Here is a 27,568-nt window from a genome sequence, read left to right as displayed (position 1 = left end):
CTGAGGTTAGAAAACAGACTAAGTTTGCTGTTGAGCAAGATTTTATAACTTGCTTCACCTTTTACTTAACACTTTTTTAGATTCTTTCTGATAAGATATCATAGGATGTCTTTTATCCTCTTTTTTTCCTTTTTTCTTTTTTTTTTTTTTTGGTAATATCCTTGGGTGTCTGTGAAGAGACACAGGACTTTTGTAGAGTATCATCTGTCACGTGCTGTAGGAATAACTATCAGGTTGTGATAACAGCTGCAAATACATATAAAAGAAGACTACAGCATCAACTTCTGCAATAGTATGATTTTATGTATGTATTTTATGCAAGAGTTTTCTCACTGCATTCATTATGTTTAGGTAACTATGTAAAATTGATACCATCTAATTTTAAAATGTTGTGTGACCATACAGCACACCAGTTTTGTTTAATATTTTTACCAATGATCTGGACAAGGGGATTGAGTGCACCCTCAGTAAGTTTGCAGATGACACCACATTGGGTGGGAGCGTTGATCTGCTGGAGGGTAGGAAGGCTGTCCAGAGGGACCTGGACAGGTTGGATCAATGGGCCGAGGCCAATTGTATGAGGTTCAACAAGGCCAAGTGCCCGGTACTGCATTTTGGTCACAACAACCCCATGCAACGCTACAGGCTTGGAGAGGAGTGGCTGGAGAGCTGCCTGGCAGAAAAGGACCTGGGGGTGTTGGTCAACAGCCAGCTGAACATCAGCCAGCAGCGTGCCCAGGTGGCCAAGAAGGCCAACAGCATCCTGGCCTATATTAGAAATAGTGTGGCCAGCAAGAGTAGGGAAGTGGTTGTCCCCTGTACTCAGCACGGGTGAGGCTGCACCTCGAGTCCTGTGTTCAGTTTTGGGCCCCTCACTACAAGAAGGACATTGAGGAACTGGAGTGTGTCCAGAGAAGGGCAACAAAGTTGGTGAAGTGTCTAGAGCACAAGTCTTATGAGGAGTAGCTGAGGGAACTGGCGTTGATTAGTCTTGAGAAAAGGAGGCTTATCGTTCTCTGCAACTGCCTGAAAGGAGGTTGCAGTGAGGTGGGTGTTGATCTCCTATCTCAAGTAACAAGTGATAGGACAAAAGGAAAAGACCTCAAGGTGCACCAGGGGAGGTTTTGAATGGATATTAGGAAAAATTTATTCACCAAAAGAGATGTCAAGGACTGGAACAGGCTGCCAAGGGCGGTGGTGAAGTTGCCACTCCTGGAGGTGATTTTTAAATAAAAGACATGTAGATGTGGTGCGTAGAGACATAGTTTATTGATCAACTTGGCAGTGTTAGGTTAACAGTTGGGCCCAATGATCTTAAAAGTATTTTACAAACCTAAACAGTTTTATGATTCTATTGTTTTGTTTTGTAGATCTGCTGACCAGGAAGAGACTTCTGTTCTTCCCCTTCTTACTGCAGGGTTTGATAGGGTATGTATGAATTACATACTTAATAAAGTAACCATGACTGCTTTGTAAATTACAGACACTTCTACTTCCTCAAATTGAAAACTACATATTTGCTTCTGTCAAAAATTTATTGATAAGAAACCAGTGGCAGTTGATAGGGCATTCTTTTCAACAGTGTATCCAAGAAGCATATAAAATAAGAGAATCTGTGATCTAGCTAATCCTTCCAGAATAAAAGGGAATACTGATGTTAAGTTCTTGTGGTCTGGGTGGGTGGTGGGTGTGTTTTGTTTATGGCTGCATTAAAAAAAAACTATTATGGACCCGGATGAATGTGTGCTGCATATTGCAGCGTGCTGCTAGTCACTCAGACATCTCTATCATCCCTCTTACCCAGACTGCTGTGATCCTTCTTCTAAAGGGGCTAGTCCAGCTCCTTCTGATTTGAAGAATTTTTTTTTTTTCCTATGAGGTCTGTTGTTGTTGACTTGTGCCCGTTATTCTCAGGACAGCATTAAAGGCTCTCCTGTACAGGTAGCAGAAGTGAAGATGACTGTTCATACTGTTTCTCAAAACAGCTTTGTAGGAGAGCAGAAAGGCAGGATTTCTGGGCTCTGAAAATCTAGGTTCAGTTGCTTACCCTCATCCAACCTTTGTATGAGTGGCTTTAGATGGATATTAATATTACTTTAATGTAATATAAATCAGTTGTAATATTAAAGTTAGCTGCTCATAAGGAAGATTACATGTTGAAGTGGTGGCACCTCAGTGGACACTGTCGTTAGGGAGAATTAACTATATATATTTAGAACAATTAACTGTAATAAGGAAAATAAGAGAAGGAAGGGAATTAACCCAGGCAGAATCTCATGCTAACATGCTCATACTGAGTCCAGAAGCTGAGCTAACTCTTATATAGTTTGAGTTTCTTTACAAAGCAGAACATGCACCAGAGTCACTATTTGCAGATCATCTCCAAAAAGAGGTGCTGCAAGGGTACTATGGGGGCAAAAGCATTTCTGAAGTACTTAGATGCTCCAAAAATTTGAAAAGATAAAGGTCAGCCCAAGAATGCCAGTGATTTCTCAGTGTAGTTTTCTCCCTCCCCCACCCCACCCCTCTCTCTCTCTCTCTCAAAAACAAAAGTTAATATTTTAAAAGGAAATCTTTATTTCCTCTCCATGGTGTTTCATTTAAAAACAATTTTGTGGGCTGGATTATAACTGCAGATGTAATACTGAGTAGAGCCAGAGGAGACACTATGTGGCTCTGACACCTATCTCAATAGCACACTGTCTACCTAGGAAAGTAAAATTTTTCTGGCAGCTGTTTTACCATTCCCTCTAGCTGTCCCAAATTTATCAGAGAACTTGCATAATATAATAATTCCCCTTTGGAATTATTTTCAAGCCTTTAAAACACATCTGTTACCAAAGATCCTTCAAAGATCCTAACTTTGCAGTGTAGTAGACATAGGAATTATTTCTGCTTGAATGAGGATCAGTAGGGACTAAGTCCATTACCACAAAGCACATACACACAGAGAGAAAGATTTAAAAGTACTCTTCTTCAAATACAGAGACATTATTTGCAAGGAATCTTCCTTGGCAGAAAAATGAAATTTCTTTTTGGAAAATCATACCTGTTCAAATCATAAGTTTCTCTTAACTGTTTTTATTTTTACAGTCCAGCATTTCTGGTAGCTTTATTTTATATTATCACTATTCATCGTATCAGCATTTGTCCTATTTTTTTTCATCATCTTCCTCCTATTCCCTTGACAAAACACTGAATGCAATCTTTCTGTCTAGTGGTGGCTGTCTTCTAAATGCATCTCCAACTTGGTTAGTAAGGAGTCTGAGCTGCAAGCCAATTTGTCTCTTACCTTTTTGTAGAGTTTTGTAGGCAAAACCAGACTTTTTACATCAGATTTGGATCTAAAGATTACAAATAACCCCTTTAATCTTTTTAGGGGGATACTCTTGCAAATAACCATAGATTTGTTTTGTGCAGTGGATGGCTGATTTTTCTGCTTTAAAAATGTTCTGTTGCCTTCATGTGTACTTGTGTTAGAGTAATATCTCTCTGTGTTCATGTGTACCTACAATATATATTGTAAGTAGTCCTAAAGAAAACACTTTTAATTTCTTCTAATGAAATCAGTGATGATTGGTCACTAGCCAGATCTGGATCACCATGGTCACTAGAAGGTCTTAGGAACAGAGGGAAGATTTTGGGAGTCTTTTCTCTTTTACATTTCTTTGGCATTTTTATTTATGCTGAGTTATTACTGTTTTGTCTTCCTCCTTCTCAAAAAAGTCTATTTTATTACATCTTCTGATTTTTTTTTCCCTATATCATGAACAGCTTTTGTGTTTGTGTATTAATAGTGGTATTAATGCAGTACATTTCTTATGCTGATTTTTTTTTTCCTCTCAGCCTTATAAATCTAATAGTGATGGCCTACTTAGGATGGACTAATTTAAATAAGTGATTTGACTTCCTGACTGATTTTTAACTACATTTTAAATTAGCAAACAGGGAACCTTAATATTTTTTGTTACTCGATTACAATCTTGTCTCATATTCTGAACTGTACTTCTTTTCCTAAATAAATGTTGATTTATATTGACCAGTTACTGTTAAAACTTTCTGGTTTGCAACAAAATAAATTTTTAGTATAAAAACCTAATACTTCTTGCTAAGCAAGAAGAATAATGCATTTCTACTAGCTGATAACTCTTGTTCCTTGTGCCAAGTTCTGTGTAGGATAACAGTGGAATCCAATTACAATGAAGTAAAATGTGATTTAAGAGTATATATTAGTTAAAGCAAAATGTACTATGTAAATACTAAATATTTTAAAAATAAAGTATTGTTGTATTCCCTCTAATATTTGAGGGTTCATAGATCTTCATCTTCTTGTGCCTCATTTAGGTGCACAGATTAGAAGGAAATGTCTCCTGCTTGTTATCAGATCCTAATTGATTTCTAAGCTTTAAGTGAGCCAGTGAATGAATGGCATTAGTACAATAAACTTAAATAAAGAGATTCTGTGCATCTGCAGAAGACCATACAACAGTTAAGTGCAGGTTTAGTACTTCAACAAGCTTCAGTTCCTGGTTTTTACCCAAAGATTTGTGCCCAGATAGTGGTTGAATTTTGTCAGGAAAAAGCAGTGGTTAAATCTTGTCAGTAAACTGCATTACTTTAAAATTCAATTTATAAAGAGCTTTAGTATGTTTTAGTAAGTTTTGTTTGTAAAATAGGTTGCCATCATTGTTAAATTGTATATTATTGATGAGGGTTTTAAAATACTGTTTTAAACTTAGCATGAGCATATTTGAATATTTAAAAGACCACCCTAAAACTGAAAATATAAATCTACAGTGCTGTAGAAGATGAGTTTGTTTGCAGGAAGTTTGTTATACAAAAACACAATATCATTTGCACCTTTGCTTCTGCCAACTTGATATTGTGCCTTTTGGTTTCCCATGCATTCACTTAGTGTGCGAAGTGAGAGTTACAGAAACATTTTAAGATCATAACAGTGAAGCAGACCCACGTCAACAGTTATTTTTAATTTTACTTTCTAACATTTTGCTGGCAGCTTGAAATTAAGCCCAACTTGAGATTTGTCCCCAAAACACAATTTTTCATACAGGAGAGAAACATAGATTTCTTAAAAGCCATTCGTTGTTCCTCGGAGTTTTGAGTGCTGCCTTTTGACTGTGCATGCAGCAGTGCTGTGAGAACTAGTGACAACACAGGGTATTTTCTGTGAAAAGTAGAGTCAATGCATGTATCTCTGAAGGAGTGATTTAGCTCTTCATAGCAGAAGTTTACTAAGGAGCAGTAAACTTTAACTGAAGTCAGAGAATCTATTTCTTTTGTATCAACATAAAGTTTCTGATTTTAGCAGGACCAAGCGCAGGACCTTTCAGCTTGCTACCTTTGCCTAACAAATAGAAGACATTCTCTCCCATCTGGAGTATATAAAAGTTTGTTAAATGTTGTCAGCATGCTTCTTACTTTATATACTTCTCCGCACTTCTGAATTCACAGTGACAGCTCAGTGAGATTACTTGTGGAGCAAAGTTACTTCACCTCCTGAGCTTCAGCTGCAATATTTGCTTGAAAACAAATGAAATGCCAAATCTATTTTTTTTTATTTTTTAGCATGAATGTTTTGTGGCTCTAAGGTATTTCATTTCCATTCTGAATTAAGTATAGGTATTCAAAATGAACCATCAATACAATACTGGTTTTGTGTGAGGCTGTGTTTAGGTTTTGTTAAATTTTCTGTTTCTAACTGGGTTGCTAAAACCAAATGGGAAGATTCACAGTTGCGGTTTTAGCATATTTTTATACTTGCTTTGTATTTAGATAACCATGGTGTCTTAAGAACTAGAAAATCTTTCCTGGGTAAAAATGATTACTGAACACAAAAGGTACAGCTAAAGCTTTTTATTTCTCCAGAATCACAGGATGGTTGAGGTTGGAAGGGACATCTGGAGGTCATACTGCCCAACCTCCCTGCTCAAGCAGGGCCACCTAAAGCAGGTTGCTCAGGACCCTACCCACACAACTTTTGAAGATCTCCAACAATGGAGACTCCACAACCTCCCTGGGCCACCTGTGCCAGTGCTCAGTCACATTCACAGTTAAAAAAACAAAAGTGTTTCCTGACGTTCAGAGGGAACCTCCTGTGTTTCTGTTTGTGCCCATTGGCTCTAGACCTGTCACTGGCCACCACTTGAAAGTCTCTGTCTTCTTACACTCTCTCTTCAGATATTTATATAACTTGATGAGGTCCTCCCCCTTAAGCCTTCTCTTCTTCAGACTGAGCAGTCCCAGCTCTCTCAACCTTTCCTCAAAGAAGAGATGCTTAATCACCTTCACGGCCCTTTGCTGGACTCATACCAGCTCTCTTTATAAGGTCAGAATTTTAGATGCAGGAACAAAAATAACATTTTAAAACCATTCCAAACTATTTCATGCACTCTTGATTTGTCTTCCAGCAATACATGGAGAATAGCAGCATAACTGCTTGTTACAATGAACTGGTTCAAATAGAACAAGGGGAAGTGCGATCTCAGTTCAAATTACGGTATGTAGAAGTGTAAGAAAATGCAAACATCAACCGCTTGGTCTACATAATTGTAACAGGTTGCTTTCTGATTCTTCCCAGCTACACATATATATGCTTTGCATCTGTATGTTGATTAATATACTACACCCTTATTTCCTTCTTCTGTTATTTTGTAAATGACAAATTTAAGTGCCTAGTAGCTGGTACTGTGGGAAAGCTTGGTCTGTGTATGTTTCATTCACTGGTGGTTTATAATGAGGGTTTTCCTTAATGCAAAATACAGTACGTGTTCTTTATTCTAATGCTTGCTGTGTCCCATATGTCTTGAGGTGCTCATATTGAATTTGGCAACATTCTAGCAGCCATTACTACCAGCATTACAGTCAGGGCAAGATCCTTTAGCAGAAATATTGCAGCACAATAACTTAAGTTTGTTTAATTTCAAGGACAGCATTTTTAAAATGCTGTCTTGTGTGTAAGGCTTATGGGCTGCAAATTTATATGACAGTAAAACTTCACAAATTCTTATGTGTGTGAGATTTCATATTTGATAGCTTGAGCTGAATACGATCTTGATCCAACTCTTCATACCCCGATTTTTTGTTTTCTTACTTGGGCAAGACTTGACAGACCAGGAGCACAGTTTTTTATCTTAGCGATAAATTAAATTACTTCCATTCACTTATCACTTTTTCTTTAATGTGACTAATTTTATGTGCAATGCAGGTGCTTATATATGCAGGTAAATATGTTTGCAGTTCAAGTATATGGACAAAAAAAAGGCTTTGAAGTTGAGCGTCATGGAGAGAAGGTGTAGTTCCCTGGGTGTCACAAATTAATTCCAGTTCCATCTATAGAAAATACTATCAATTCTCTATAGGTTTCAGTGTCTCTGTTTAAGAAGTAGCTTTTTATAAGATTTTTTTTGCAAACTGATCCCAAAGTGACCTCATGTTCAAGTGACTATGTGTGCATGCAGAAAACAATTACATTAAAATTTTCAGGGAAAGAAACAGAATTTGGGCTCACACTGTTTTTAATAAGGAAAAACTCTGCAGGAAAATAAAGCAGCTGTGAAATTTTAGAACTTAATTAGCTGTTATGGTGGTTCTTACTTGGTTTGTTGTTCAGTTGTAAATGCAACATTAAATGAGTGACTTCTGAATTAAGTCAACATAGATCAGAAACACCAGTTTTATGTGGAAAGATTAAGCTGGCATTCATACATACAATGCTTCCAGTTTATGTTTCATTTCAAGAACAAGATGCAAACACAGTTTCAGCAACTCGACATGAGTAGTATCGATTATGAATGCAAATAATTAAAACTCTAACACAGGGAGAAGATTCATAGTGGCTACCAAATTTTTCTGCAAGTTTATTTATAGTGATCACCAAAAAAATCTTAAAATTCATTAGAACTGGAAGGAAACAATGTCAGTCCCCAGCAGCATTTTATCTGCTAACAGTTCTTTCATCTATATTGTTTATGGAAACAGCAATATACCACCCACTTGTAATTCTGCGTGCTTCTGCTTTCTTGAATGTAGTTACGTAAACTGTGAGCCTACTTCCTTTTAATTTATGTAAATAATAACATTATATAGAAAGTATTCTGTGTTATCATGTCTTGTATATTGATAATAAACATTATATATTTTTGTGTGTGTGTGTATATATTCACATCACCTCTGAACGCAGCTAGTTTGGGAACCTTTGGCATCATTGCAAAGTATCAGGAAAAAAAAATTGTATATTTGGGTTTGCTAGTGCCACTGCCAGATGCAGTCCCAGAATAGTTAAGTAGTTTAAAGAGTTTAATAGATGCAGGCCCAGGATAGTTAAATACTCTTCATCATGTAACAAGCACAGGTAATGCTTATGAGAAACATTTGTACTAACACCTGGGGGCATGAAGTAGGCTTTTAAAAGATAAACTTTCTGCAAATGCATATTTGCGACTGGAGAAGCTAATGTCTTGCAATAGAGCATTTCCTCCTACCTCTGTCTGACTAGGCAGTGCTCTAAATGAATTTGCCATTAAAGACTAAGCAGAACTAGTGTTTGGTAGTGCTATTTAGTAATAATCTGATTTCATCTGTGTGGTTTAATTAGGTGGGGGGAAAAGTGTTTTCACTCTATGTGGATCACACTGGATCTCTGATCTGTTTGCTGTCTCAGTAGGTCTTCTATACAGCTTTCTAAAAGTGAAAGGGAAGAGAGAATGTTTTCAGAAAGTTAGTCGATGGAATTAAAACCAGGATATTTCAGTTATTCAGATGCAAGAGGAACATGGTGAAAAAGTAGGACCAGTATATAAGGTCATGTCAGTGGTCATAAATGTCTTTCCATTCCAAGTGAGGACCCCGCTTCTCTGTGTAGCTTTTCTGGTTTGAAGCTTAGTTGGACATCTGTGGGAGGCATGTATTAGTCAAAGAGGATATGGGACATATAAACTAGCAATTTTGCTGGCTTCGTTGCCAGATCAAATGAAAATACTAAGGTTTGAAGAGTGCAAACCTAGCTGTGTGTTTTCTTGCAGAAAGTTTACATAATGATATTTGTCAGCAGCTAGTGTACCAGACAGGCATCTATCACAGAGATAAATTAGTTGTTTCACACAGCACAAGATCATACTTTGAAGCCAGCTTGAACTGCTAGAAAATCACTTCTATAATTACATTGGGAGATCTTTTTATTGTATGAGCTGAGATACTGCTGTCATCTCCTGAATACAACACTTTTTTTCTACAAATTTTAATCCACGCAACTGCGTGTCTGTGTCTCTGTGTATATTTCTTTGTGTATCCTATTTGGTTTTGAATTACTTCTGTGATGATCAGAGCTAGCAATGTCCTGTATTTCTTAATTCTCTAGTCATTGCTATTAATTCAAGCCCCACTATGACGTTTGGGAGCAAAATGGTCCTTTTAGGCAATAACTGTACACAAGAATGTTTATGCACGGTGCATTTATGCTGCCTGCAATAAGAGACACACAGAAGATAATTAGTTTGTGTTTAGTTTGAATCAAAGCTGAAGTCCTGACATCTATCAAAGCAAGTATGCCTGGGTTGTTTCTTTCAGTATGCACTCTCTCTGTATATATATATACTTTTTTTTTCTTTCTTTCTAGTATTAGGAGCCTATATTAATGATTATACCATTCTGTGTAAATTATAAGTTAAGCAATTTAAGTTTTGTAGGAAGAAGGTAAGGCTTTTGTTTTCCTGCATTAGTTCAAGGATAGCCTTGAAAAAAATTGTAAAAAAAGATCATTTTGGTCCGTAATAAAGATCACGATGTATGGAAATCAAGTCATAGAATTATTACTTGGAAGTGGGAGAATTGATATTTTCATGAGTAGGACTTTGAGATGGCTTAAATTGTTTCCTTTAATTGTGTTGTATTACAACTTCTTTGATAGTGCCGATATATTTGCTGTGTTTAAAAATTGTATATATCTGCTGTGGTGACTTTTGTGTCCCCTATCTTTAATAATCTCAAAACACTCTATTCTGATGTAACAGCCATTTGTTATTTTTATTGCTGATTGTTAGTTCCTGCTGTCTAGAGTATAGTTGGAGAAAGAAATATACTATTAAGATGCCGCAGTACCAATGAGCAATTTTACAATGTGATCTGCAGTACAAACACATTAACAACAGGGATGTCTGAAGCTGAATTTCCTGAAATAAATAGTAATGGAGATAGTGACATGGTTTAGTCAAAACAACATGCTACTTTGTTATTCCTCTATTGATAAGTGCAATGTAATAATGTATTTATAGCGAGCAAAATGTTCTAACAATAAAACTGATGTGAATCATTTCCTAATTTCAGGGCTTGTAATGCAGTGTTTACAGCGTTAGATCATTGTCAGGAAGCTATAGAAATAACCAGTGAAGATCATGTCATTCAGGTAGGGGGAAAAAAGTTAACTATTTTGTAGAACTTAGAGAGACAGACCCCAAAGAGATCTTTGCTCAGCAGTTTCTGGTCTATTTCTGTATTTTAGTTTTGTTGCCCATTAGAAAGCCCTGTGCAATGAACTGCCTTATTTCTGGATGATGCACATTGACATCTGCTGAATTTTTAAGACTTTTCCTGCAGCAACTTTATTTAATTATAATTATCAGTAATGTTGCTTATGGTAAAACCAGCATGAAAGCTGTAGCAGAACTAGATAACCTGTACAGTAGTTTTGTTCTCTTAATAACAGCTTACATACTGCCTTCTGTGTTCAGCTCCTTGCTTGAGTAAAATGTTTCACCATTACATCGTATTTTTATATGAAAAACACTGAATTGTAGGCATGTGTGGATATGGCTTTAGATTTATAACTTGTAACACTTTGATGATTATATGTGATTAATTATCTTTTAAGTATGTTCTTTTTCATACTATCCTAAAGTACTTTTGCTTTGGCAGTATGTTAATCCAGCCTTTGAAAGGATGATGGGATATCACAAGGGAGAGCTTATTGGCAAGGAACTTACTGAACTACCAAAAAGTGATAAAAACTCTATGGATCTTTTAGACACTATCAACACATTTATTAAAAAAGGGAAGGTAAGCAAATAAAATAAACTCATGCAAAATTGCTTTAGAGTTCTGTTCAGCTTTATTTTTAATGCGCTACATTTAAGTACACAAGATGTGGTTTCCATGAGTGTACATATATAAGACCAAAATTCTGCCCCTCAGATGTCTTAGGAGGACATACAAGCGACTACATATTTCTTTAGCTTTGTTTTCAGGATCTGACTGAACTCCTGTACCAATCTGTTGGCTTAAGATCAATATAAGAATGTTTCCTGTGATTCTGTTTTGCTTACAGCCTGTGGCGCTTTTGTTAGTTGGAACAAAACAGTTTGTCCCTCAGTCAGTCTCTCAGGTGGCTGCATTATCCAGTTAAAATGTTTAACTATTCTGTCATAACTGCAGAGCCTTTGCTGACTGCATGCTTTCAGTACCACATGGCATAATCCATTGTGACAGATCTAAACCCAGTGGGGTTTGTTTTTCTAACTATAGTTAGTTAGAATATCTGCAGTGCACTGTGAACTCCAGTTGTGATGGTGATGGGCCACAAAAGAACTACATGTTCCTGGCTATATGCTCCCCTAATATGTGCAACAGTCTCTTATCCCATCTTTCATAGGTTGCAGAAACACCTCGCACTCTTTCCTGTCTCACTCTTTGCTTCATGAACTTTGAGGAGTTTTTGAACCTTCAAGTCACTTCCAGCAAAGATCTGAGCTTTGAGGGTCACTGTCAGGAGTTGTTTGCAGGTTCACCTTGGTTTGTTAGCAGTACCAGCAGGCCACTCTTGCTTTGCTCCTCCTCATTTTTGTAGGTTGCCCAGCTGCTAGCACTGCCTGCTCAAAGGCCCTGTGTGTCTTCTGCATCCATCCATCTTTGTCTGTGATGGAGAAGATATCTTCCATCCATTTTCCAGTTTCATCCTACTCTGCTGCCAAGTAGTTCACTCCTTAAAATCTTTTTTCTTTGAGGTGATAGAGAGAAGTCTTTTGCTTTAGCTTCCATTCTTCTCCAGTCTATACCGGAGAATATCTTTTCTCTCTGCCTCAGTGAACTGCTTAAAGCTGGTGCATATATGGCTCTTGGTTAGCCTGCAGTCCTCTTGGTGCTTTCCTGTAGCAGTGGGGATGGAAGGAAAGTTAGTGACCAGTCAGAGAAATGGGCATTTGTGGGGGAGAACAGAATAAAAGATACCAGATAAAAGATACTTCTTTTTGCTTATGTAGAGTGCTTTGTACATCCATGGTCATGAGAAAACAGTCACAAAGTGAGAATAGGCTATTGGTTACCTGAGCTTAGCTGAGGGATATCCTTAGGTCAGGGACTCTTGAAATTTAGCATGCATATCGCATGACAACTGACAACTTGAAAATTGGTGCTGAGCACAGAGTTTGGTTCTGCTACTCCCAAGGGAGATGTTCTCTGGATGCGTTGCAGCCACCACTGCCTATGATGGTACCTAGAAAGAATGTTTGTAACGCCTCAAAGTAGATGATTCCTGAAGTTCCTTGTAAAAATTGTGTACTCTTTCACAGGAGAAACATATTTACCCTGTCGTTACATTAGCAAATACCAGTTAAAGGTGTTACTCTATATTAAGAAATATTATACTATTTTTAAAAAATACAACCATGAAATAATATGTAATTATTTACTATGTGAGGACTATGTAATAATAAATTAATATTCGACTGCAAACTATGCATTCTTAGATACTGCACTCGTTGTGTGTGTTTGCTTAGGAATGGCAAGGAGTTTACTATGCAAGAAGAAAATCAGGAGACAATATCCAGCAGCATGTGAAGATAACACCTGTGATTGGTCAAGGAGGGTAACTAAGTTGTCCAGAACATAATTGCTTCCTTTTTTTTAGGGCCTTCTCTCTGTTTTTCCCTCCTGTAAGTTTTGACATGAAATTCCATGTATTTAGTAGCAGGGTAATGATATAACTGCTGACTTGAAGCAGTATGGGAGGAATAAGCGAAGTTGAGAAATTGTTCTTTGCTGACGTTTGTCCATTTTGGTGCTGTCATATGTCAGGTAGTGAAAGAGCAAGGGGTAATGGCTATAAACTGGAAGAGGATAGATTTAGATTAGATACTAAGAGTAAATTCTTTACTGTGAGGGTGGTCAGACACTGGCACAGGTTGCCCAAGGAAGTTGTGGATGCTCCCTCCCTGGAAGTGTTGAAAGCCAGGCTGGATGAGGCTTTGAGCAACCTGGTCTAGTGGACGGTGTCCCTGCTGATGGCAGGGGGGGTTGGAACTAGATGATCTTTAAGGTCCCTTCCAACCCAGACCATTCTGTGATTCTGTGATATGCTGTCTAAAAGAACTATAAAGTTGTAACAATTAATAGTGTTAGTGCTATAGATACCTGCAAGCTGATGTTTAGGTTCATGTTACTATTTTTTACTTTTCTTTATAAACTTGTTCTACAGCATGCAAGCTGTTTCCTGGTCAGCTGGAAGGATCAGCAGCTGGGCAATCCCCTTTTTTGTGTGTGTGCTTGTATGTGCTTGCACCTTTGCAGTGTGGTATGGGCACATTGCCAAATTCCGCTCCCAGGTGTGCAGGTGAATTCCTGCAGGAGCAAAAGGATCAGGGTGTCCTGGGACAAAAACAGCTGTAACGCCGAAGGAGCACTTGTCGCCCAGTCATCTGTTCAGTTTTGGTTTGGTATCTTGTTTCATGAAGGCAAGGAGACCTCTGCTTTAGAAAATAGCAGTGTATCACTTCACTTCTCTCTTTACCATTTTATATGGTAACAAGTGATTATTTCTATTGCTAGGAAAATAAGACACTTTGTGTCCCTCAAAAGGCTGCATTGCACCAATGAAAACAACAAACAGGTAACATGTTTCTTTCATGTAATAATTTTCATCATCGCTTTTAACAAACTGGTATATTTTGTTTAGAAATTGGTATTTTTCCAAGAGAATATGGTCTGTATTGTCAGTGAGATTCTCGTTGATTGTTGGAGCAAGCAGGAAAACTTCAGCTTTTGCATGGGCTATTGGCCTTTTGCAGGACTGCTGAGTAGAGAGAGAAAGGCTTAATCTTCTGGAGCATGGATGTAACAGTTGAGTCCATGCCACTGTGGAGCAACATAGACCATAGTCCAAAGGGAGTTCAGGGGCTTTTTTCTAGAGCTGCTCTTGGCAGTCTGATCTGGTGTGCTTATGTTTCAGCTGTGCTCAGCTGTCACAAGGTTTGCCACTGTGTGGTTCTTGAATAAGTGTAGCCTTCATGCAGGACCTGAGGCATTGCATACCCATCAGAACATGTGTTGTGGAGGGGTGTAATCCAAGCCATAACCCAAGTAAACCAGTAGCAGTTGACCCAGGTCTCTGCAGTCCAGGCGCATAGTCACCCAAGGAGGTCTTGCAACAAAGCTAGTGGCATGGTTTGTTGTCATCTGCTCCTGGTTCCCACCCACTGAAACTGTCTGAAGCAAATAATGATATCACATGCACTGCCTTAGAAGTGCTCTAGAACATGGCCTGTAGAGTAAAGAAGTTTGGACTTTTGTGAGCAAAGGAGTGAAATCTGTCTTTAGCCTATGGTCTGTAAAGGTGAGACAGAGAGTAGCAAGTATAGGAAGTAGCTGGAAGCATTTTAAACTGAACATGTCCTTGGGAAACACAGTAAGTTTCCATGTTCTCTAGGGGAGGAATTACGTATCTTGGTTTATTTAGAATCCTAATGTGCTTTTATCCATGTGAGTAAAAATATTTGTGCATAAAAGGTATTTAGAAAGTCACTACTATTTCTAGTTGACAATACTGAATATTAATACATTATTGTAAAACTTATACTATTGGAAGAAGTTCATATGTGGTATTCTATAAAATTTAACTGTTGAAACCATCCCCCTTGCACAAGTTTTTGTGGAACCAGATAGTAATAAGTCAAGGGAGAAATCTGCACAACTTTTGGAAGAACTTTGAAGATCTATCACTGAAAAACAAGGCTCAAAATGTTCTAAATTGACCTCATCTTTGAACCAAAACATGGATTTTAGCATTAGCAGCAAAGTATCATTTACAGTAGCAGGATCTTTTAAAATGGTCAGGCTAGAGTGCAAGAAAGTTTTGTAATAAAAGCAGTGTGGAAGTTACATGTATTTCTTTTTAATTCATTATTTAAACCTCATCATTGTTATTGTTTCATTTATAGCTGCTTTGATGTTGATTTGAAACTGAGATACAATTTGATGTTTTTTCTATAATATACACTCAGCTGAAAGACTGGTACAGAGAAGTGTGAATGTGATACTCTTAGTGCAAGATAATCAGTACAAAGCTATTACGAACCTGCAGATATCTGTAAAAAGCAGCAGTAGGAATGTAGATAAAAGTCATTCTCTTTTCTGTTTTTTATTGCCCCGTTCATTTGGCTGCGTAAGCCAGTAAGCTTGAGAAACAAATTTTAGTTAGGGACTTGTGTACAACGCCACATTCATATTTTCTGTACTTACTGGCACTGTTGGAAAGCACCATCAATTCACATTTTTTAGTATTGATTCATGAGCAGTTACTGGTAAATGAAGCGCCAATGCAATGAGCTATAGATAATGGGGAGCTTTACACATTTAGTGAGCTCAGGGAATATGGCCTTCAAAGGATTTTTCACAGATGTAGAGACCTACCACGAAGGTTAAATACCCCAACCTAAAAGAAAGCATGGTCTGTGGAGAATTAAGGTCCATTGGGGAAAAAACAAGGGACTTCCAGCAGAACTATGTAATTATTCTGTTTCACTTCTGTGGTGGAAATACTTCCTGCCTGTAGCAGAGCACCAGGTGCATGAAAAGTTAAAACAGTGTCTTAGAATTTTAGAGTTTGGGGTGTGGTTTAGAGTTGCTTTTTTTTTTTTTTTTTTTTTCATTTTAGATGGGCAGTGATGGTAACTTACAGAAATTTCTATATTATGTTCGTAAGAGTTCTTAGAGTTATTTTTGTAGCAATACTAATGTGATGTTATCAGTCCTGATCAACATTTGGACACTGCAGTTTTCCTAAAATCCATGCCTGAATACTTGCAGCAGTAGAACTTTCCTCTGCCCTAAAAAAATATTAGGTTTATTTTCAAGCCACAGATAATTCTTTATGGAAGGATAAAAGGATAGCAAACAAACTATTTATTTAGTTACACAGCAGTCATGATTCAATTTTTGATGCAAATGTCTTATGTTTTACTGCATCAACATATTTACAAATGGCTTGATCTCTGCATTCAGGCACTCCATGCAGACTTAGAAACATCCTTACATTAATATGCATTGTTTCAATTTAAAAAATGTAGACAAGTTCTTTGTCATTACTGACAGCCTTCACAAGGGGTATTACAGTATGGTTAGAGATCACTGTGTTATAACCTTCATGGATTTCTGTGACAGGTTTATCACATACAAAAATTAAGCATGTTAGATTTATTCATGGGAAAAAAAAATACATTTGAGAGTGTATTAAGTATTCTTACAATGAAGATTTATGAGTGGGGATTGACTTCATGTGACTGTTCCCATGTGTTGAAGCCTAAGTAATGATTAATGCTACCTTTATCAATTTGAGACCTGGCAGGATAGAGTCCAGTGTTTGTACATTCATAAATTTACAACAAAGGTGTTGTGTCTCCTCTTACAAACATATCAGCCCAAGATTAACTGTTTAACTGCCCTCATAACTTACCTTACATGGCTCTTTCAGGTCACACCCACAGAAAGGGTAAGAGGAGTACTCAGAACTGAAATGTGGTTTGTTTCATTTTTTCAGTAGAGCATTTAGAGGATTATGCCAATGTTTTCTGTCAGTTGTGCAGTAGACAGAGATATATCCATGGGCTCTGAGAGAAGTACCAGTTTGAGACCAGAATGAGCAGTTCAGGTGCCTTGTGTCACTGTACCATATCTGATGAGCTTCCTTGGTCTCACTCTGTTTGCGCTCTCTGAGAGTTCCTGCAGTTACAAGAGGGATGTTAAAGCTTTTAAAATCAGTTTTCTGGAGGAAGTTGTTCCTTACACCCCCTCAAACAGGATTTCTATGGAGCATGAGTGGTGCAGGATTTCTCTTTCCAAGCAGTAGGTGTAAACTTTAAGATGATGGAAATATCCTATTTAAATCCTAAGAAAGATTGAAATATCTGTCAGTGTTTCAGAAGCACAAAGAATTAAGATTTTGTGTTTAATTTTTTCATTCATAAGAAAGATTAAAAATTACTTGGAAATAAAGAAAGTTCTGATGGATGACACTATTTGTACCCTTCAGTTGCTGGAGAGTCATTTTTGTAACTGGGTTTTTTGAAGTCCAGTTTATCAGTGACCCATGAAAGGATGTATGCAAAATTAGCTTACATAGTACTAAGAAAATAATTTTTTAATTACTGTACAGAGGACAAAAATGAATATTTTAGAAATTTTTGTTGTGTGTGTGTTTTATTCTTGGAATCTTTCAGGTTCGTATGCAATTTGCACTTAAACAATCTGAAAATAAATGTCAGTTTTCTTGCAGACACAGGCATTAAACAGGGACTTAGTGAATAAAAGCACTATTGCATCTGTGATTTCCTGCATTGCGTATGTGTTTACTTTCCTGTTTTTTCTGTACATCTAATTGCACCTAAAGAGTCTTCACCACCTTAAAAAACAAAACAAAACAAACAAAAAAAACCCTGAATGGTAAAGGTTGGATAAGGACAGTGTTGAATGCAGCCCTTTTAAAATCTTTTTGTATTCTTTTTCCTTACATATATATTTTACTCTTGGTGTATCTTCAGCTCCACAAGAGTCACCGTGATGAGAAGTACACAGGAGACAATTCTCAGTCAGGTTAGAATACTATCATTTACCTTTATATACTGCTGTACTTGAGGTCATGGCCAGGTGCTTTGCTGGTATGAAAGGTTGTCTCTTCCCTCTGTTGAGTCAGTGGTCAGAGCAGATGGCCGATGACAGATGCCAGCTGCTCGGATGTCACACCACAAATTGGATTTGTAACCATCATTAATAATTCAATTTCCTGTGCAGAGCTGCTGCCATGCATTCAGAGATAAGATGCATTCCTCTTCATTGTATTAAAACACTACGTCTAATTCTGAAGAACCCTTTTCTGTTTGAAATTCATGTGTAACTGTGGCAACTTGTGCCAGCAGATCTGGCTTAGTGTTCCCAAGTTTAGGACCTGTCAGTAGGCCATTGGTTTGGCCCCAGCACAGGACTAAGATAGTTGTCTGGAGTGTCCAGGCTACAGCTAGTCACATCCAGTCAGCAGTCACTTGTTGCAGTGTGTCTGCACAACCCTTGCCCTGTGTCTCATGCAGGTTTGCTTACTTGCAGACAGCGCATTCAAGCTCACAGTAATTTCTGCAGATAGCTTTTAAGTAAAGGTGTGGAGTATAAGGGATACTATCTTCTTCTGATGCTATGTAATGTTTGGAATAACCTTTTTCCCTGAAGAAGGAGACACTAAAGGCCAGTTTCAAGCTTGTGATTCTAGTGATCTGAGCCAGATGCAGCACTGCTGTCTTATTCTGAGTGAACAGGTTCTTGTACCCTGTTACCTTCTGACACTCAAGGCCCTTCCTGATAGGCAACCCTGGACAGTGCTGCTGTGCAATGTCAGGCAGCTTCTGATTTTCACATGGAAGGAGGATGTAACATACCAAGACCATGGGAATTGACTGCTTGACATCCTCTACTTTTTCAAGTAGTATAAGAATATGTACAAGCATTGGAGAGTTTTGTGATGCCGAATAATAATGGGGAGGGGAGTGAAGAGATAATATATGTGATTTGCTGCTTTCATTACCATTGCTGTCATCAGAACTGATCCATCAAGTGTTAAACTCTTTGCTCCTGTGTCCCTCCAATAAATGCAGTTTTTCTTTCTCACTGTTTCTTTCCTGCAAACAGGGGAAGGTGAGAACACCTGTGAATTAAGATTAACACTTATTACTAGTGAACACATAGTTACTTGTTTACAAATGTGTTTTATAGGTTATGTGAGGCATTTAGTTTTGCTCATTATTGCCACAGATTTCAGCAAGACTGGGAAGCCACATGCTGTGAAGCCATGTTGATGACTGCAGTGCAGTGATGCAGGCTACCTTAATCTCATGTGTGTATGATGTAGGTTATCCTTCCCTGCAGTCCATGATTGTGCTCCAAGAATAAATTCCCAGAGCCATTGGCATATACCAGTATGTGAAAAACAATCCATGTGTGTTGTGCTGTTTGCAGTGGTGTAAGACATCTGGATGGGGAGACATTCCGTTCACCAAGTGAAGGAAAATTTTTTTTTTAGGCATTTTAATATTTTCAGCTGAAATTGTAGCACGGCAGAGAGTAGCTTTTATGCACTTATGACTCTCTAGGTGGCACTAGCAAAGTCTCCAACTTGCTAGTTGGTATTTACTACAAGGAGAGTTGTCTTGTCTGCTACTACCACTTCCAGCTATGTGTATGTGTAAATATTCACTCCCACTCAAGTGCCCGAAGTTAAACTCCTCCAGTGTTAATGTGGGAAAGGGGTTTGAAGGAGGAGTCCTATCAAATAAATAAATAAAATAATTTAACATGCGTTAGCTATTTCCCACTCTTACTGTCAACAGAGGAAAATGCTTTCAGTTTCTCCAGTCTGGACTATAACAAAATAAAAAGATCCAAGCTGTCTTGTAAATCTGTGGTAAAGAAAAGAATTAAGACGGGAACTGTATTTCAGTCGTTTTTACGATGGATATATTTTTAATTCTGGAGAATTTTATACTAACATTTTATTTTGCTAAAGACAGACTGCATATATTCTGACTTGTAACCCAGTTATGCAAATCGGTCCTTATATTGAGAATATAAATGTCATTATATTTCTGATTCTTCACATGGTTGTTTTCTCCTCTTAAAAGCTTGGTGGGGTCTCCGATCTTTGAGTGACATTTCAGATACTCTGGGAACAGGAACTGTAGAGACTCTTGCAAAGAGGTGCATACATGCACAGTTGCAGTATTTAAACACAAGGGAGAATGCAGACTGTAATCTTTTGGAGGAAAATGAAATTTTACTAATTTTTTTTTTCTTTTTTCTTGAGGCCCTTTCAGGCAGTTCATCCAGCTATTATATTTGTCTGGGTGTGATAGTTTCTCTTGCTTTAGCAAATGACAGTTTCAAGAATGACACCTTGGTGGGTGGTTTATTTTCACAGCAACTGAATTGGTTGTTCATTATCATTCTCAGTATGTTGGATTTTTCTTAAACACGGGGTAGAAACAATTATTGCAATTAAAAGCAAAAGCTGTGTGAGTCTGAATTGTGCCTGGGCTGGAAGGGTGTAGACTGAGATGGGATTTTTCTCACTTGGGTAAATTTCTAGGCAGTTAAACTCAGGCTCGGTTGGTGGAGAGCAATAGGGACTTGCAGGAGGGGGGTTCAACCCACCTGACTGAGACATCTCTCCTAGAGCAAGATCTTTGACAACTATCTTAGACAAAGACAGCCTGAAAGACTGCTGCTTTTAGACAGCTAAAGTCAGGGGGCAACTCCCCTGTTCCATAAGGCATCTTGACTTCTTTGAGAAGCAGCTTTTCACATGACTTTAGACAAGTTGGTGTAAATTGATAGACAATGAGTCCCTTGTTCTGATGTGCAGAGATTACAGTATTTCTCCCCATTTATGTGGTATTGTTAAGATCATTCAATTAAATGTTCAGAATTTTAGACAGAGGAGACTTTGTAGAGGTCTTACTTGATGCATTTTTAAAGCTTTTGGTTTGTATTTACAGAATCCCATTCCCTCAAATGGAAGAACAGAAAGAAAGACTTGACTGATGTTAAGTCAATAACATCTCAAAGTAGTGATGGTAAGAAAGTAAACCACCAAGAACGATGTTATAAATAAAGAACAGGCTTGCCTTAGGCAATAAAAATGCAGAATGAAAGAGGAACCAGACAGATTCATAGCTGATTAAACGGAGATTACTTCAGTTTTTTATAACTGCTGTAAAATTCTTTATTCTGATTTGCAAATTGGTGGCTCAGCATGAGTACCAGCATCACTATACAGTGCATGCAGCGCACAGTGCCTTCCCAGAGCAGAGGAATGGCTGTGCTGTGGGATGGGGCTGCCTGCTGAAAAAGTGCGTGTGCAGCATTAGTTCCATCTCTCTTAGAAACCTGCAGCTTGTGCTCCTGAACCAGTATTTTGCTTTTGTTAGTGTGGGACATGAAGGGATCTATTGCTGCTGACTACCTGAAAGCAGTACGTCTGCTCTGATCCCGTTTGTGACCACTTGCTGGGGCAGTGGTACTGTGTTTAGTTTTGGGCCCCTCACTACAAGAAGGACATCGATGTATGGGAACATGACCAGAGAAGGGCAACAAACCTGGTGAAGGGTGTAGAGCACAAGTCTGATGAGGATCAGCTGAGAGAACTGGTGTTGTTTAGTCTGGAGAAAAGGAGGCTGAGGAGAGACCTTAACAGTCTCTACAACTGCCTGAAAGGAGGGTGTAGAGAGGTGGGGGTCAGTCTGTTCAACCAATTAACAAGTGATAGGACAAGAGGAAATGGCCACAAATTGCACCAACTTGGAAGTTTAGATTGGATATTAGGAAGAATTTCTTCACTGAAAGGGTTATCAGGCATTGGAACAAGTTGCCCAGAGCAGTGGTGGAGTCCTCATCCCTGGAGGTATTTAAGAGTCATCTAGACATAGTGCTTAGGGACATGGTTTATTTGAGGACTTGCCAGTGTTAGGTTAATCACAGAATCACAGAATGGTTCAGGTTGGAAGGGACCTCTGAAGGTCATCCAGTCCAACCACCCTGCTCAAGCAGGGACTCCTAGAGCACAGGAACCAGGATTTTGTCCAGACTATTCTTGAATATCTCCAAGGAGAGAGATTCTACAATGTCTCTGGGCAGCCTGTTCCAATGCTCAGTCACCCTCACAGTAAAGTTCTTCCCTTATGTTCAGGTGGAACTTCCCATGCTGCAATTTATGCCTATTGTCTCTTGTCCCATTGTTGGGTGCCAATGAGAAGAGTCTGGCCCCATCCTCTAGACACTCTCCTGTTTATAAATGTTATAACGTTTATAAACGTTAATCATATCCCCTCTGAGTGGTCTTTTCTCCAGGCTGAACAGGCCCAGCTCCCTCAGCCTTTCCTCATATGAAAGATGCTCCAGCCCTTTAATCATCTTAGTCGCCCTTCCCTGGACACGTTCCAGGAGTTCCATGTCCTTCCTGTACTGGGGAGCCCAGAACTGGACACAATACTCCAGGTGGGGCCTCACCAGAGATGAGTAGAGGGGGAGGATCACCTCTCTCAACCTGCTGGCAACACTCTCCCTAATACAACCCAGGAGACTGTGAGCCTTCCTGGCCACAAGAGCACACTGCTGGCTCATATTTAACTTGTTGTCCACCAGGACTCCTAGGTCCTTCTCCATAGGGTTGCTTTGCAGGAGGTCAGCCCCCAGCCTGTGCTGGTGAATGTACTAATGTGAACCTGTACTATTGATTGGACTCAATTATATTAAAGGTCTTTTCCAATCTGGGCAATTCTGTGGTTCTGGGAGATTTCTTTCTGCCCCAGTACACAGTGAGAGAAGCACAGCTTATGGGGAGCAGGAATTCTCTCACAGGAGGAGCCATGTCTGACGGAGGTCCATTGCAAGGAGTGGCAGGTACTGGCCATGAAGTATCATATAGCTTAAGTACAGCTTCATTTCAGTATAGCTGAAGTGATGGATGGACAGAAAAACTGGCAGCAGAAGTGAGGGGTGGCTGCAAGCGAGGTATAGGACAGTGCAAGAAATTAAACTGTAAAGCACGAACTTGCAGGAGAAATGGGAGCTGAGACTGGATTCTGTCATGATGTTCCCTAGTGACAGTCTCCTGCACTCTTTAAATGCTGTCATCTGTGTACACTTTGCGGCATGTAAACGGTCCTCTCTTTAACAGCAGCTCCAAGTTTACAGACCCGACGGTACTCTTCCATGGCAAGGATCCACTCAATGACAATAGAAGCACCTATCACAAAGGTGAGTCCTGAGCACTGCCTTTTCCACAAACTCAGAGTTTGGAGTTGCTCTCACAAGGAAGTATGTAGTTTGTGGCAGGACATCCAGGGGTTTCCTGCACCTTGTGTTCAACAGGATAATTTAAATTTTTTTTTTTCCTTACTATTTTCTTCATCTCATCACCTCATTCCAAATCCTAGTCATAAGGAAGAACATTAAAAAGTGGAAAAGGGTGTCCTTGCTAGATGCACTGCTTGTAGCAGAAAGGTGACTCTGCTCTGTTGGGCCATGCACATTTTTAGGAGGACATGTGCTTCCAGCCTCACCTTTTGCTTTTACCCTTTATATTTGTAAAACAGAGGAGGATGTGGTGGTTTGAGTTAGCTAGCACTTGGCTAGCCAGCCAGACTCAGCTGTTCACTCACTCTGTCCCCCACCAGGCAACAGGGGAGAGAATTGGGGGTAAGGGTAAGGAGACTTGTAGGTTGAGATAAGAACAATGTAATAACTGAAATAAAATAAAACTCTAAATAATACTGATATTAAAATAGTAACAATAATAATAATAGTAATAAAATATGCAAATGAGTGATACACAGTGCAATTGCTCACCACCTGCCACCCAATCCCAGCCCATTCCAGATCCCAGAGGAGCAACAATCCTGAATTGAATCCACAATGCCAAAAGAGCGAGAGCCCGATCAAAAGTCAGAGGGAGACAAAAGAGGAAGAGACCCTCACTAATATACTGGACATGACGTGATATGATATGGAATATCCCATTGGCATATCCAAACACCAGTTTAGTTTATTGATTTAAATATTCCTCACCCCCTTAGATCTTGTGTTTGTAGACTAACAGAACACGAAGTCCTTCACTTCTAGTGACAAAAATGCAAACACTGGTATGTTATCAGTGTTTCTCTCATAACCAGTCCCAGGCTGAAATCAAAACACAGCACTATTATAGCTACTAAAAAGAAGCCTAGCTCTGTTCCACTTAAAACCCAGGACAGAGGAAGCACCTGCACCATGTTGTGTCCCCCCACTTCCCTGCAATCTTTTCTTCACTATCCCTGTTACACAAACTCTGCTGTCGCAAACCAGCTGCACAATCACTTGTCCCACAAACCAGGGTGCCTGCCATCTCCCACCCTCAAACCATTTTTTCCTGTCTCCCCATCTTCTCTGCCTGGCATCAAACTCTTTACTTCCCAGCTCCACCGTGCCTGTTAGAGCAGCTGACTGCTTTCCTTTCCAAGTGTACCCTCATGGAGGCCTGTAGAAGCAGCAGCTTCTGGTTGCTGGAAAATTGCAGAATCATTAAGGTTGGAAAATGCCTCTAAGATCATCCACTCCAACTGTCAACTCTTGACCACCATGCCCACTAAACCGTATCCCTTAGTGCTCCATCTGCACAAGACAGCACTGGGGCTTTCTCCCTCCGTCCTGTCAGTGCCAGGAGCAGTCCTTGGTGCTGCTGTGTCATTGCTGCATTCCCAGACTGCAGCTGAGACACAAGGTGGGAGGCAAAGAAGAGCCATCCTCTTCTCCCTCAACCACAGCCCAACTGCTGCTGCTCTCTGCCCTTTGTTTTCACTTTGAGAAAATTAAGGTTTTACATCAAATATCAGGATATCTGAGTCACATCTAGGAGTTCATTTGCTTTTTTCTTCTGGGGACTGAATGATTGCTTCTGAGCAGCCCTGGCTAAGCTGAAGGACTGGGACATGGCTAGTTTTGGGTCTACCCACCTGCAGCTCTTTCAGATATTTCACACCCTTCTGCTTTCACTTCCCAGGAGTTTGTATAACTAGCAGATGGATACCAGGGAATTGGATCACAAATTTACATTTTCAGAGTTGTACTTAAAGGGTTGGGAGGAATTACATTGCATTTGCTAAATGGGAAGTAGCATAATCAAGCCAAGAATAAAGATGTTCTAATAAGAAAAAAGTGCCATTCACTCCTCCTCACCTGCCTCCTTAATCTGCTTTCAGGTTATTAACATAATTAATGCTGCCCAGGAAAACAGCCCTCTCACAGTAGCAGAGGCCTTGGACAGAGTTCTGGAAATCCTGCGGACAACAGAACTTTACTCCCCTCAACTAGGTACCAAAGAAGAAGATCCTCACACAAGTGATCTTGTTGGAGGTCTGATGACTGTGAGTAAAATTAGTAAAGATTAAATTACTGCTACCAGTGTCCCACATCACAGTTCAGTGTTCTGCTGTGCTACAATTTCACAAGCAATGGGAAGGGGACTTGTAATTCATCACCATTTCATGCAAGTATTTTGGCCTCTACTAACAGTAGGCACCAAAATGTAGTAAGATGCAGCCATATCTCAATCCATTGGGTGCATTCATCCTCATACATAAGTGAACATAGTTGCCACTAGAAATTGTATCATCCAATCTGATTTATTTGAAGGAGATACTTTTTAGAAACTGTAGAAGCTTAGGTGGGGTTGGAGGGATTGTTGTACAGCTGGTCCAGTGTAAGAGTGAGGTTGCTTTAATCAGGTTGACTTTGGTCCTGCTGTAACAGCAGCAACACTATCTGCCAGAGACAGACTGCCAAGGTTTCATCATAATGTAGTTCATTTTTTAACATACACTGAGCTAATCCTTGTCAAAATAATATAAAGAAAATGAAAAATAAATTATAGCGGTTAATTTGAATTATGAAATCCTGCAGGTGTCAATAAAAGGGCCAAGGAGGGCAATACACTGTATAGTTGTTAGTACTCTTCCTGCAGATCTCATACTAGTGTTCCTTGGATCCTTTCATGTCTGTTTTGAAAGACCTTAAAATAAGGATGGTTCCTGTAGTGCTACAGTAGGAGCAGTACTTTTAGTTCCCAGGAATAATACCTAAGGAGAAAGTGCATGTAGTGTTCTTGCAGTTGATGGTGCATGGATATCCTGCCTAAAACTTACGGTAAACTTGCTTTTTCAGGATGGTTTGAGAAGACTGTCAGGAAACGAGTATGCATTTTCTAAGAGTAAGCCACCATTTCAAACTTCCCTTTGCACATGTGTCTTCTTTTGTAGATGCTAATGAATAGGGCTCCAAGCTAATTCGCAGTGGGATGTATGTCTTTGGAAATGATTGTCTAAGTGACTGCAGAACAAGTGCTAGACAGCCCCCATTTTAGAGTTGAAGCAGGTTCACATAATTAAAATAATGCATTTCAAAATGTAGAAAATCAGGTAAGGAAGAAACTAATTTATCATTCAAAGAAATGTTCGTATCTTTTTGGTTTATGTCCAAATCATCTGTAATAATATAAACCATATATGTTATAGGCTTTTACAGACATTTTCATGTATGGAAAAGAGTTGTTTTTCTTGAAAAAGAGTTGTTTCTAAATTTAATTCTGGGTGGGTGGAAGAGAGGCAGAAAATCCAGATATGTTGTCATTCCCAAATTCCATTTCAATAGATGTGAACGTGAGCCATAGTCACCTTCCAGTGCCAAACACCATCAATGATGTTCCGCCCTGTATCACACAGCTCCTGGAAAATGAGGAAAGCTGGGACTTCAATATTTTTGAGTTGGAGGCTGTTACAAATAAAAGGTACTGGACTCCTTTCCCTGGGTGCCCGCAATAAGGTTGTTGAGGAGCAGCAGCAGAAAGGGCTTTGCTCTGTCAAAACTGAAGCAAAACACAGCAAATCTGTGAGACCTGTCTTTGTGTGTGTGTGTGTTGATACCACTTGTCCCTTTTAACAAGCCAGGCACACACCATGGTCAATATGTATGCACAGGCCATGGAGAGCCCTGTGCAAACTATTGTCTTCCCTGACAGCATCTGCAGCCCTCCAGGATTGTTTCTCATTCAACTTTTACCTTGCTTGACTCCCATCCACAGGTGACACTGTTTGGCACAGTCTGATGGTGTTACATGCTGGATGTCCCACAGATGCCTCTTTTTCCTGCTGTTGCACTAATGGTCATGCAGGAAAAAACAAGCCTCTCCCCTCCCCTCATCTAAATCACACTGTGATTTAGAAAGCTCTGAGGCAACTGTGGCTTTTGATTATAGGGATAAAAAACTGGGATGGAGGGTAAACCAGTGAAAGGATCAAGAGGTTGAGATTTTTAAGCTTACAGTGGAAGAAGACACTAGTAGTTTTGCGGTCATGCAGATCATAAAAATAAACTTGTCATCCACAGAGAAAAGTGACTTTCATTCCAAGATGCAAGGATTGGAGATACTACCAGGTCTCTTGTACTCTGTTTGAAGAAAATTGCTATTTTTGGAATTTGCATTTGCCTGGTTGAAATTTGCAGATATTGGCTTTTGGTTATGCCTCTCCCAGCCTAGGAACCCCATAGATCTTCTTGCAAGAGTGAAAAACGTGACTGATAGATAGTACCCTATCACAGGCAACACAGAGTAAGTGACAATCCAGAGTGGTTTTGGATTAAAGAACCAAGAAGATTAGAGATTTTACCCTACTTAACTGTTTCACACACAGGCTCATCACTGTCCTCAGCAGCATTA

The 27,568-nt window shown here is 39.2% G+C and overlaps 1 protein-coding gene across 1 annotated transcript in view; it reads left to right on the top strand.

Moving 5' to 3' along the window:
* Positions 1-27,568, top strand: part of LOC104527052 (high affinity cAMP-specific and IBMX-insensitive 3',5'-cyclic phosphodiesterase 8B) — a gene marked incomplete at its 5' end in the record, with an annotated part of 39,905 nt that overhangs the window by 2,230 nt on the left and 10,107 nt on the right. The window contains 12 exons of the mRNA XM_010170668.1: positions 1,371-1,428; positions 6,429-6,517; positions 10,342-10,420; positions 10,930-11,070; positions 12,786-12,874; positions 13,834-13,894; positions 17,820-17,871; positions 20,817-20,894; positions 23,000-23,076; positions 25,056-25,220; positions 26,017-26,062; positions 26,503-26,638. Coding sequence (XP_010168970.1) covers positions 1,371-1,428; positions 6,429-6,517; positions 10,342-10,420; positions 10,930-11,070; positions 12,786-12,874; positions 13,834-13,894; positions 17,820-17,871; positions 20,817-20,894; positions 23,000-23,076; positions 25,056-25,220; positions 26,017-26,062; positions 26,503-26,638 — 1,071 coding nt within the window. The remainder of the gene's footprint in view (positions 1-1,370; positions 1,429-6,428; positions 6,518-10,341; positions 10,421-10,929; positions 11,071-12,785; positions 12,875-13,833; positions 13,895-17,819; positions 17,872-20,816; positions 20,895-22,999; positions 23,077-25,055; positions 25,221-26,016; positions 26,063-26,502; positions 26,639-27,568) is intronic.

Source organism: Antrostomus carolinensis, unplaced genomic scaffold (assembly GCF_000700745.2).
Source record: "Antrostomus carolinensis isolate BGI_N321 unplaced genomic scaffold, ASM70074v2 scaffold2776, whole genome shotgun sequence".
NCBI classification, from domain to species: domain Eukaryota; kingdom Metazoa; phylum Chordata; class Aves; order Caprimulgiformes; family Caprimulgidae; genus Antrostomus; species Antrostomus carolinensis.
Note: the sequence above shows the minus strand (reverse complement) of the source record. Positions and strands in the feature narration are given on the sequence as shown.